General features: G+C 37.2%; 1 protein-coding gene and 1 pseudogene across 2 annotated transcripts in view; one reads left to right on the top strand and one right to left on the bottom strand.

Moving 5' to 3' along the window:
• Positions 1-12,500, bottom strand: part of LOC138015818 (uncharacterized) — a 61,100-nt gene that overhangs the window by 11,973 nt on the left and 36,627 nt on the right. The window contains exon 3 of one of the 2 annotated variants that reach the window (XM_068862929.1): positions 8,681-9,042. The exons of the other annotated variant lie outside the window; for it this stretch is intronic. Coding sequence (XP_068719030.1) covers positions 8,935-9,042 — 108 coding nt within the window. The 3' untranslated portion in view covers positions 8,681-8,934. Of the gene's footprint in view, positions 1-8,680; positions 9,043-12,500 lie in introns of those variants that run through there. 2 annotated transcript variants of the gene reach the window in all.
• On the top strand, positions 9,393-12,433 carry LOC138016148 (uncharacterized; annotated as a pseudogene).

Here is a 12,500-nt window from a genome sequence, read left to right as displayed (position 1 = left end):
TACAAACGTCACAAAAAGATAAGATTGACAAAATTCCATTCATCCTAACTTTCCATCCTCATACATGTAATCACAGAAACCTTAAAAGAATACAGTGTGCTCTTTGTTTAACGGAATCCGGTCGTGTTGCCTACCCTTGAGGAAATTGTAGTTTGGTTCAGGTTGCTTTCATTAAAGACTTTTCACTCGGTGTGATGTGTCGGTGTCATCTTCACACTTGCTTGTTTCTGGCCGCCCTGCATGTTAAAAACATGGTAACGAATGTACCCAATTGTGTATTTCATTTCTTTGAATAAATGCAGTGGAAGTATATTCGCCTTCTTCAAGTGGCAAGCGCCCCAAATTTCATGAACTTAATGCGTTATGCAATTTTCAAAAAGTAGCGTAACAGGACATCGCTTATGCATTGTTTTCTAGGTGAAAATGTCTTGCTTTACTCACGATAACAACACAGTATTGGCACTTTTTATAAAATTTTCGATTTTGATTTCAGATTAGATATTGCTGCTTTTCCAAATTCCGTGGTGGAGGTGGAGTTTTTAATAGAATGTTTATGTTAGCCGTGTAAGCCGAGTCGATAAGAACCTTGTTCACGAGATCAGTCGTTCATTCTTAAGCCGTTCAACTCTATCTGTTTAAAAAAGGCTTTCAGCCATTCAGTCGTGAAGGTCACTCATCTAAAGATATCTTTGACCCGTTCAGCTCGCAAGCTCACCCATTCAAAAAATTCTGCAGTGGTCTGATCAATCTCAATCTGACTCCGAGGGCTTTTCTTCGGGTACTTCAGTTTTCTCCCTCCTCAAAATCGACTTCCAGCCTATTCCATCAGGCTGTGGTGCTGTGCTCCGAGATCATACATGGGTCGTGTTCAGGGGCCGAGCGCCCAGCCGGCAGCACACTTCCTTCGGTCTGACCTCGATCAGATATTATTATTATTATTATTATTATTATTATTATCTCATGGCGTTTACGCTCTGGCAGATGTTATACCACATTGGAGCAAGGAGCGAGCCATAGCCAATGGCCAAAGGTCCTTTGGGTCATTCCCTCTTGTTTAGTTTTCCAGGACCTTTCTTAGGATCCTTGCTGTTCCTAACAAGGCTGTTTTCTGCAAGAGTCCTTTCTTGATAGCAATCCCTGGCTTCGTAAGCCATCCATCTAACCTTTTTCTTACTCCTCCAAGTGCACCAACAACTATCGGTACAACTTCTACATGTCTGATCCCCCATATATTCTTAATTTCTCTCTTTAGCTCCTGGTACTTCTCCTGCTTTTCACCTTCCTTCTCATGCACCCTGTGGTCCCACGGTGACGCAATATTCACAATGATTATCTTATTATTTTCCTTTTCTACAACAACAATGTCTGGTTTTCTGGCTGCAATGATATGGTCGCACTGGATGGACATGTCCCACAAGATCTTAAAACTTTCGTTTTCCACAACCCTATCTGGTTGGTGCTCATACCATTTCTCACTTCTGCCTATACCATACTTACAACAGAGTTTCCAGTGCACCAATCTGGCAATATTGTCATGCCTTCTCTTGTACTCTTTCTGCACCAGTTTGTTACATTCACTGATAATGTAGTTTATTGTTTCACCCTTCTCCCCACACTATCTGCGAAGTGGGGAATCCACTGACTTGTCAATGTTGAACTTGACATAATTCGTTCTCAGTGCCTGTTCTTGGGCTGCAAAAATAAGTGCTTCAGTTCCGATTTTTAAATCACTTTTTCTTGTCCATTCCCACATCTTGTCTTTGTCAACTGTCTCCGGCATATCACGCAGGAATTGGCCATGCATTTTTTTCTCTTTCCATCTGTTCAAGCTAGCATTCTGTCTTTCTTGTTTAAAGTCTCTCTTTTCCTTTGCTTCATCACTGTTTAAAATTCCTACCCCTCTTACTCCTGCCAACACTCTCTCGTTTGAATTCTTTAGATACCATGCCAGATTATATTCCTCAGCCTTCGCACATATTTCACAGCTAATTAGGCCTCTTCCTCCTTTCTGTCGTGATAAATACAACCTGTCTACATCACTTTTGGGGTGTAGAGCCCCATATAGTGACATCGTCTTACCGGTTTTTCTATCCAGCTCCTTTTGTGTTCTTCACTCTTCCAATCTATCACACCTGCGCTATAACTCAAGATTGCAACAGCCCATGTGTGGACAGCCATTATCTTATTCCTTCCACTCAACTTTGTCTTTAACACTAATTTTAGCCTCCGTTCATTTTCCTTTGAAACCAATTATTATCATTATCATTATCATTATTATGTATAAGGCCTCATTAATCTCAGTCTCAAAAGATCTTATTAAAGATGTGAACAAACTGCTTTATGGCTTTATCTGGAAAGGGAATGACAAGATAAAATGCACTGCTCTTATCAATGATATAAAGAATAGTGGCCTAAAAATGCTCGATATCCAATCAATGATTTTGTCACGGAGAGTCATTGTAACATTGGCAGAAAATTTATTTTATGCTGCAATGTTGATGCCTGTAAACTTCATATTTATCTACAACAAGTATTGTTTCTTATGACGATGTTGTTAACCAAACAATATGGAACAATTACTTTATCCTCATTGAAAACAAGTCGTGTTATGTAATCATCTGGCCGTCCATGGAATTGTTAAAATAGCAGGTTTTATATCTGACAATGGTAGGTTTCTCGAAAGTGAAAAATTATTACAAGCTCGACTATCTCCTGTCCACTATTTTAAATTAACGGGCATCATTAAGTCTATTCCTAATGAATGGAAGCTTATCATCAAACAAAGTCAGCAACATATTAGTCCCCCTTCGAACGATACCTTTGAAATTAACATAGAAAATGCTGCGGTAAATGTTTTGAAAGTTACTTCGAAAATGCTCTACAATGAATTTAAACGCAAAAAGCAAACAGTGCCTTCTGCTCAGAAGAAAATAAAAGCTAAAATAGCCAGATCTTTCTCTGGAATGGAAAGTAATTTACTCCCTTCCGTTTACTGTTACACATAACTCAAAAACTAGGGAATTTCAGTATAAATTATTAAATAACATTGTTTTTACAAATTATTCAGATTTAAAATGATTGACTCTCCACTTTGCACCTTTTCTCAAAAAGAAGTCGAGTCCCCTGAGCATTTATTCTTTCAATGTGATATAACAAAATCTTCCTGGCAGTTGATTTGTTCCTGGATTTCTGAACAAATAGTAATCTCAACATCCTTAATGCTAGAAAATGCTATCTTTGGAGTATTTAATGTTGTAGAGGACTTTCATATTCTAAATCATGTTATTTTATTAGCTAAATATTATATTTATAACTGTAAATTGAATATCATACATCCTTCTCTAAACGTCTTCATAGCCAAGGTTAAAGCAACTTGCCAGATTGAACAGAAAACTGCAGCTACCGGCAACACATGACAACTTCACGTCGATTTAAGTGTGTACCCACGTTTGGTGGGTCGTTAAGTATTCATATATTCACGCTATTGCTATTGTTGGATTTCACTCAGGAATGCAAGACCGCTATAGAAATCGGAAGGCCCTTTGACAAAATGTGTGACAATTTTCTTTTGTTTATCATCGAAGAATGAACAATAGCTTTAATATTAATCACCTCTCTTCTCCAACTGATCTACGGCTTCGATTTTTTCGCCAACAGTGCAATCCACAATGATCGATCTTAAATCAAGTAAATAGCCTTTGTGCGGGCTTTTTATATCCTGTTTTGACAGTTTGAATAATACAGGAATACTCCCTTTGTTTCGATCTGTGAAAAACAACAGGAAATTAGTTTCGGCATTACAATCGGCACAGACAACTTATCTTTAATTGACTAATAAAATGAAACGCGAGTGCGGCAGGCTCTCTTGTTAGTGAAATGCATCTCAAGTCGATTCATAAAACCGTATTCAAAGCTGTCGATTGTCGGACTACAGCTTTTCTTTAGCTTTCAAATTTCAGTTTTAAAATTAAACGCGTGATCAAACACGCGCTTATCGGAATGATCTCGAATGGTGTAGGTAATTACGGGTGTTTCACGGGCAAAAATAGTATTTCTTCTAGCTTCAAATATCATTCTAAATAACTCAGGACGCTCAGTCTTCCAGAAATATTTAAAATCGAGGTTTCATTTGATTTATTTTAAGAAGAAAGTGAAATTAATTAGAGTCGTAGGGAATAATTTCAGTTGGCTGCTCAGCAGACGTCCCGACATTACAGTTCTCGACCAAAGAAACTCTTTAAAACTTTTTTTTTACAGCTGGCAAATTGCCCTCGTTTGAAAAAAATACATATAAAGAAACAAGGTTTTCAGAATGAGCTTGACTTTCTCTCAAAATACTTTTGGGAATTTACACATGCATTACATGTAGTTGTTTTTGCATTAATTAACTTTGCAGTGCGAACCGCCACCAGTTGAAAAATAAACACCGAACTTTGGCCCACAGTGGTCAAAAATCCCCGTTTAAGATCTGTTTTTGAAGCTCTTGAAATGCTCTATTTCCACAAATACAAATCACACTTGCGAATATTTTGCGAAAAAACTGAAATGCACAAAAATTCTCAAGTCATCATGGGGAGTTCACTCAGACATCAAGAACAAAAGGATACGTTTGTAAACTATGCCGCTCATGGTCGCTTAATTGTGCTATTGTTCCATCCCTTTGAAATCGCTTCCTGTCCTCATCCAAAAAAATCTCACCTTTTACCAAACGAATGAAACCAAACTTATTCAACACGTTTTCGGTGGCTCAACGTTAGCTACCGAAGTGAATACCCAAAGAACTAAACCGAGTCTTCAAGTTACAAAATCCAGCGGTATAACCCATTTCTGAATGACACACTTAGATCGACGTGAAGTTGTAATGAATTGGTAAAACACTATAAAAAATGGAACAAATTTCTACCTTGCTTCAGCTAATCTAGTTTTGTTTTTTTGTGATGGTGTATGTAGATATCTACATGTATTTATAATGTAATAGGCTTCTGTACCTCCCTCCCTTTTTCCTTTTTTTTCTTTTTGTGTGTATCCTTTTTTACGTAAAAATTGTTTAAACTAGCATTATAGTATCTTTTTGCTTGTTCCTTGTACAACTTACAAATAAAAACAATAAAACACAAAAAATATATAAGCATAAACACGTAATCGAAAATGAGTTCTCGTAAAAGTAAGGAGAAATATCACCACCTTGTGTTTTCAGAAGTTTGTTTAGTGCATGTACAAGTAATTTTTTGCCAAGATGCCGTGTTTTAGTGAAATACATTAAAATGTACATGATCTCGTTTTCAGAGATAAGTGAAATAAAGTGCATCAATAAAACTCCTTGTTTGACCTTGAACTGACAAAGACGATCTGTCACATCAAAAGCTATAGTACGTCTGTGATTTCTAATTCTAGCGTGCTTCCTAGTCGCTGGCTTTTGACAGTCTACTCTGCAATGGCTTCTTTCCTTTTCCGTCCGTTTGCTGAGGATTTACTTGTTTTATTTTATAACTCCTTCGATTCAAGAAAATTTAACTGCCTAACTGGTGAATTTGACAGTAAATTTCGTTTTTTTTGGGTGAAATTAACCGTGGAATTAACTAGTTATGCAGCAAAGAAAATGGCATAATTAAGCAATATCCTGAAAAACCAAAACGCGGCCAATTCCAAAGTCTTCTTTTTTAAACTAATCCTACAGACAGTAAGAATAAACAACCCAGGAGCTCCACTTTTAGGCTTGGCTAAATCTACATATTACTGAGTGATTAAATCATCAAGGCATGGGAGCGGCAAAGCAAAAGGACTCGGAAGACTAGAATTGAAGACATCAGAGCCAAATTTAACAAAGTCAATTGAACTAAGCTTTCCAAAGGTAATAAGCTTCTTTTCAAACACTGGCTTTTTGAGCTTCAGGTAAAAGTGAATGGGCCCTCGTGATCAGATATAACTTAAAGGCAATCAATTGATAAATTTAAGGGCTGTGACTAACCTTATCTGAAGATCAATTTGTGTGTTGATTGACATTGAAAACACCCATCAACTGCAGGAATGTGGTTACGTATTCAGTCACAAGTGTCAACATGAAACTTTTGATAGAAATTTGATTCATTCTGCTGACGCATTTCTTAGTTATGGCATGTGTAAGTTACTCGCGTGCAGCTAAAAGCCCTTTTGAGCCTCCTTAAGGCACAATTGGGACATCTCCAAGTGCATCTACTTGATGAGCTAGGGCACCATTTTAGTGTTATTGGAGTCTCCAAAACTAAAATCACGCAAATTAGTTTGCTTGACTTTAATCCATCTATAACTGGTTACGAATTTGAATATGTTCCAACGCCTCTAGCTTCTGGAGGTGCTGGCATGTAAATTAAGAGCGATCTAAATTATACAGTGATAGAGAAATCTTCTGAAGATGCATTTCAAGCCCCTTGGATTGAGATCCATCTCTCTAACTGACCAAACATTATTTCTGACCTCACACGAGAAAATGTACACTAACGTTTTAACGTCAAATAGACAAAACTTACAGCTAACTAACGAACGGTACCTAACGGTATGCTAACGCTTTTAAAGGCACTGCTAACGGTTTGCAAAGTCATGCTAATGTATTGCTGCAAGCGTTTAATGGTTAAGTCAGTTAGACTAACAAGTGCTTCGGAAGCAGCTCAAAGCGTTAAATGGTCAGCTAGTGATTGGCTACAAGCATTAGACGGTTAGTGAACAGAAACTATGAGAAATTCTATTCGCTATTTTTAATGCTAAGGACTGTGACTTATGTCGAAGCACCCACACTCCTTTTAAAGATGGCTAAATATGTAAGTTAAATTGACTAACTTGTAACTTGATGTAAATGTGTAGTAATTTTTTTATTGTACATAACTGCTCACTTCTTGGTTTGTTTGTTTCTCTCTCATTTCTTCTATTAAGTTACTGATAATGACGTCTGATTTAAAAGAACAATCTGACACGATTGGCTCTGCTACCTGCAGGTTGCACAAGATTATCATTGTAATTTGTATCTTAAATTAATAAAATGATGAAATAATGATGACATGATGGAATTTCACCAAGCAAGAAAGATCATTAAAAAATAAAAATAATGATGCATATAGTACAAGCTTGTTTATAGCGATGACTTCGATGTTGTAGGAATCTGCGAGACCTGGCTCAATGAATCTTTTGACACTGTAGATCATAACGTCCTCCTTTCTAAGTTAAAACCTCACGGGGTGTCAGGCCAGCTTTTAACCTGGTTCGCTTACTACCTATCTGGGCGACTCCAACAAGGAGTTGTTATTGATGGCGCAACTTCGCAAGGGCCCCTGTCACTTCTGGGGACCCCAAGGCAGCCTTTTGGGGCCACTGCTTTTCATAATATTTATTAACGACCTCCCAGATGTAGCCATAGGTGACGTTTTCACTTCCCTTTATGCTGACGATACCAAAGTATACCGCAACATCAATACCATTGAAAACTGCATGTCTATGCAGAAAACCCTGACCAACATGGACACATGGAACCGGCAAAACAATATCCGGTTTAATGTTTCTAAATGCAAGGCGCTAACCATCACTCGAAAAAGGAGCCCACTAAACTTCATTTACAAGCTTGATAATGTAAAGCTAGAGCATGTGTCCACGAAGAAAGACGTTGGAGTTAACAGCACCAACTCCCTCACCTGGAACACAGATATCCACGCCATTATTACTAAGGCCAACAAGTTACTTGGACTTTTAAAACGCACGTTCCCCACTATTAAACAATGTCTCTGCTAGACGTTCTCTTTATCTTGCACTTGTGAAGTCACAGTTATCCTATGCGACCCAAGTCTGGTCCCCGGAGAAGATAGCATTAAAAACTCAAATTGAAAGGGTTCAAAGGAGGGCCACAAGGTGGATCCTCAAACAACGTGTAGGCGTGATGTCATACAGAGACAGACTTTTAACTTTAAAACTTCTTCCTCTGACATTTGACTGCGAACTCAAAGATCTTGTTTCTTTTACGAATGTCTGAATGGTTTTACTAATCTTAATGTTTCTCATTTTGTTTCTTTTGTTTCTCACGGCCGAACCAGACTAAGTAATTCTTACAACCTTAAAACTCCTGTATGTAAAACTAGCACTTTTCAGGCCTCTTACTTTAATCGTATTGTTAAGGTCTGGAACTATATCTGTAAATTTTCACCCCACACCAATTTTTCAACCACTGCTTCCTTTTGCAACTTTGTTATTGAGCACATGTTTCACCTGCACAATCACTTTGACATATACTATCCCTGTACCTGATCACTTCATATCACTTTGCATATATATTTCATTTCTTTTCGGTTATTTATCTTGTTGTATATAACATGTGTAATGGTCAATAAAGTTGCTAACAAAAAAAACAAAAAAAAAATACTGCCTTTTGTCACATAATACCACCCAGCACTTCCTAACTTGAAGAACATACTTATGGACATACTTAAGGCGAAATGGCACAACTGTTTTACATGATTGCCGTGTGCTAATCCGATAGCTCAGATACCAGCTTGATTGTTCTTTTGAACTGCCCAATAGAGTCAGCATCCCTTAAGTACTGGGGAATATTGTTCCACAAACAGGCCATGCTATAACATGAAAATTCAAGTTCAGTTCAACTAAATTCAAGTTCAATTCAATGAAATTAAGTTTCAATTCAATGAAAATTCAAGTTCAATTCAATGAAAATTCAAAATTCAAATTTTAAAAACATCTGGGATTGAACATCCGGGAATCCGTTTCCAAAAGCTTCTCCCGCCATTTTTAACCAACAAAATGAAGGAACTTCTTCTTAGTCTTGCCGATTCGTTCGTGAGTGCTCGAGACTCGTATCACAAGTGTTAGCAAGCACTAGTTCAAGCTCAAATACGAAAGTTCCGGATTCAGTAACTCAAGTCGTTTCTGAAAATAACTTAAGTTCAAGGAGCAATGTTTCTAGTGCAGTCGAGCGAGCTCGATCCATGTTACAAAGAAGTCGAAGTACAGGATTGTGTTCTCGCTTGAGCCAATGGGAGCGACTTCGATGAGCATCACCGTCCGTTCCTAGCAGGAACAGAGGAAAGAAACAAAAAACTAGTCCAGAACAATCTAAACCGTTTGAATTTGCTTTTATGTACATGGGGGATGCCGACGACAGCGAAGAAGAAAATTTGTCAATTAACCACGACAATATTTTGCTTCAAGTATTTGTTAATTTAGTCAATACAGATGGAGAGGCCGACATCCGATCCAAAATTGGCGATGCGATCAGACTAAAATATCAGTTAGTTGGCAACAGAGATTTTGTGTTTCTTTGTGCAAACCGACGAAAGTTAAGCACACCTGTTAGTTGTGAAGAATACACGTACAAACAAGTAAAACTGCTCTGTGGGCAAGGAGCCATTTACATTAAAATGAAAAGTGGGCTGAACTGTCTAACATGTGATGACGATGGAACTGGCTTAATCGAAGATGATGATTTGCCAGGTAAGTTTTGTTGTGTCTTCAACACTGTAACGAAAACTTTACCCGTTAACACTAGGTATAATAAGAGCAATATATTGCAACTTGTCATTGGCCTCATTGTGACTATTTGTCCATGGCAACAACCTCATTTTGACATAATCTAGGTAAAGCCTCAGGTTTGTCAGTCTATGGCTGTAATGTGTTTTACCATGCGTATAATAAAGTTATTTATTTACATCAAAACTTTCTTCAAAGCTCAACCAACTTTTTAATCGTAGTAAAAAGGCTCCTGGTTGTTTGTTTTTCTCACTGTGCAAGGTGTCAGCAAACATTTACAGAAAAGAACCAAAAAAGTTTACGCTTTTCATGGTTATACAATTTTTTGGATGCAGAAATGCTTAGTCAACCAGTTCCTGAAGAACAGAAACAAACAGAAATGGAATCAGTATCCACCTTTGAAGAAGGCAGTACAGGAATTGAGTCAAACAGGGAGACGATATTACCTGATAACACTGAAAATCAATCTGTGGATTTGCTGGCAGAGAATTGTGTAAATTACTGTACATCTAATGGTATTGAAAATCCTGTTGAAATCTTACGCTATGCACAAAGTCTGATTGTGACTGGGAGACCACTGGATGTGCAAGATACAACAGTAAGTCTGGAAGGTGAAACCAACTTCATCTTAATCAATCGACAAGACGTTTTGAGATCAGCAATGGAGGAACTGCAATTTTTAAAAGACCCCACACTAACACTTGCAGTTGGATTTTATGATGAGAGGGCTGAGGATTATGGTGGTCCTCGGAAAGAGTTCTTTTGCCTGTGCTTACGATAGATTAACGCTAAGTACTTTGACAGTGGCCTCAAAGAACATCTTTCTAATGACTATTCAACCATTGGGTTAATAATGGCCCTTAGCACTTTGCAGAATGGTAGTATCCCTAGATTTTTGAAAGAAGATCATCTCCAGGCACTTTTTCTTCTGAAGAGCAATCAAATCGTTGTATCTCAAAGCTCCGCTTTGGCTTTAAAACCCTGGGGCTTTATCAAATAGGAATGATATACCTAACTTCCTTCACCTTTTCAGACCTTCAGAAAGTTCATCCTTGTCAAGAAGAAAGTTGATTGTCCTTCTCCCACCAAATGTCTCTGAAGAGGGTAGCAATGTACGCCGTTTTGAAACAGAAATTTATGATTTGTTTTCTAAATACACCAGGCTGGCAGCAAGTAGGCAAAGGGGGTCAATCACCCCGGGACATATACTTCAGTTTGTCACGGGTACTGATGAAGAGCCCCCACTTGGGTTTGGTGTAGCACCTTGTATAGAATTTGTTGAGGTAACAAGCCATGGCACAAACCCCCACACAGAATGCCCACTTCTACCTACTTTTTTTTTTTTTTGTATTTTAATTTTTTTTCGACTTGACAGGTATATAATACAAAAACGTAGAAAAAGATACAAAACAGGGCTTACAATACTTGCACAAGTTACTTTGATTATCAACTGCAACGAAAACTATGCTACACTATACTACACTACAACCAAGAAATACTTAACAAAATTAAATAAAAATAGATATACAATTATAAATAAAGTGTACGGGAATTATAGAAAACAAAATTTGGATAACAGCTACTATTGTATTCATTGTATTAATGGCATTAGAGGTTTCCATTTTTTGTCGTGGAAATGGATTTTGTTGCTTTTTCTCGCAATAACGCGTTCAGTTTCAAACGTTTTCTTAAATTTATCAACGAACAATCTTAATTTTAGAGGGCCCTTATTTAACTTACATTGTTAACTAGAAAAGTTACTTTCAAGGACAATGCAATTGATTAGGATGTTTATACTATCGCTCGTATCTAGAGACCCGAGAAGAACATCCTTAATGTCAAAGCTAACAGTTATATTTACAGAATTAAGAAGAGCCTTCAAATCGTCCCAAAAAATACGCACTTTTGTACAATAAAAGAAAACATGTTCTATGGTTTCTAACTCCTTTTCACAAAAATCACATAAAGGAGAGTAGACTTTTTTGAACCTAAACAGCATCTTGTTTGTGTACAAGATCCTGTTTAATAGTTTATATTGGAATTCTTTTAATTTAGTGTCCAATGTTGTTTTGAAAGGCAGCAAGGATATCTTTTCACAGTCTAACTGGGATGTGTGGGTACTGAAAAAAACGTTGTATTTCCTCTGCGCTATAGGTGTAGAAGATAACTTTCATATAATAACTTCGATTGTAGACTTCAGAAATCACCTCTTTTCCCTTCAATACGTAAATAAAAGTCATCTAGGAATAGTTCATTTGTTTTTGAGGCGATAGAAATTTTATCTGTTTTTAATACTTTGCACCATTCTTGCGGAAAAGCAGCAAGGAGACTGAAAAGTAGGAAATGCTCAATTGGTGAGAGAATTGAATATAATGGCTCCTTTGTTGACTTGAGCTCTCTCCTTGTGTCGTAGAGATCTCCAATTTTAACAATTCCAAGATCAACCAGCCTATTGTTATAAATTGACTTAGATTCAATACAAATAAACCGATTGTTCCATATGACTTGATTTGCTATTTCAGAGAGTGAGGAAGGGTTGTCCTCGTTTAGAAGGGCCCATGTCACAATGCATTCTTTGTAAAATTCTGGAAGAGCTATCGATAATTTAGTGTAGTTGAAATTACAATGGAACAAGAATTTCCCCCCTACTTTTTTAAGATAAAAATCCAAAAAAAACTTCCAGCTGGCACGATCGGTGGACAGATATCTCTTTATACAGATTATTCTCTGGGCAGAGATCATAGACTCAATATTGGGCATTTTTAAGCCTCCTTTATCAATTGGGTTGATAAAAGCTGAGCGCTTTACCTTGTCATTTCCTTTCCAAACAAAAGAATATAATAAAGTATTAATTTTTTTAATAAACTCTTTTTTGTTTGAAATAAGAACCCTGTATAAGATCTTTGGTATAGCAAAAGATCTGATCACTTGAATTTTTCCAAGTAAAGTAAGTCCTCTCCAGCTCCAGCCCTTCAACAATCCTCTCAGAGATTTCTCGA

Source organism: Montipora capricornis, chromosome 9 (assembly GCF_036669925.1).
Source record: "Montipora capricornis isolate CH-2021 chromosome 9, ASM3666992v2, whole genome shotgun sequence".
Classification (NCBI taxonomy): Eukaryota; Metazoa; Cnidaria; class Anthozoa; order Scleractinia; family Acroporidae; genus Montipora; species Montipora capricornis.
The sequence above is the reverse complement of the archived record's forward strand: the minus strand, read 5'-3'. Positions and strand labels throughout refer to the sequence as shown.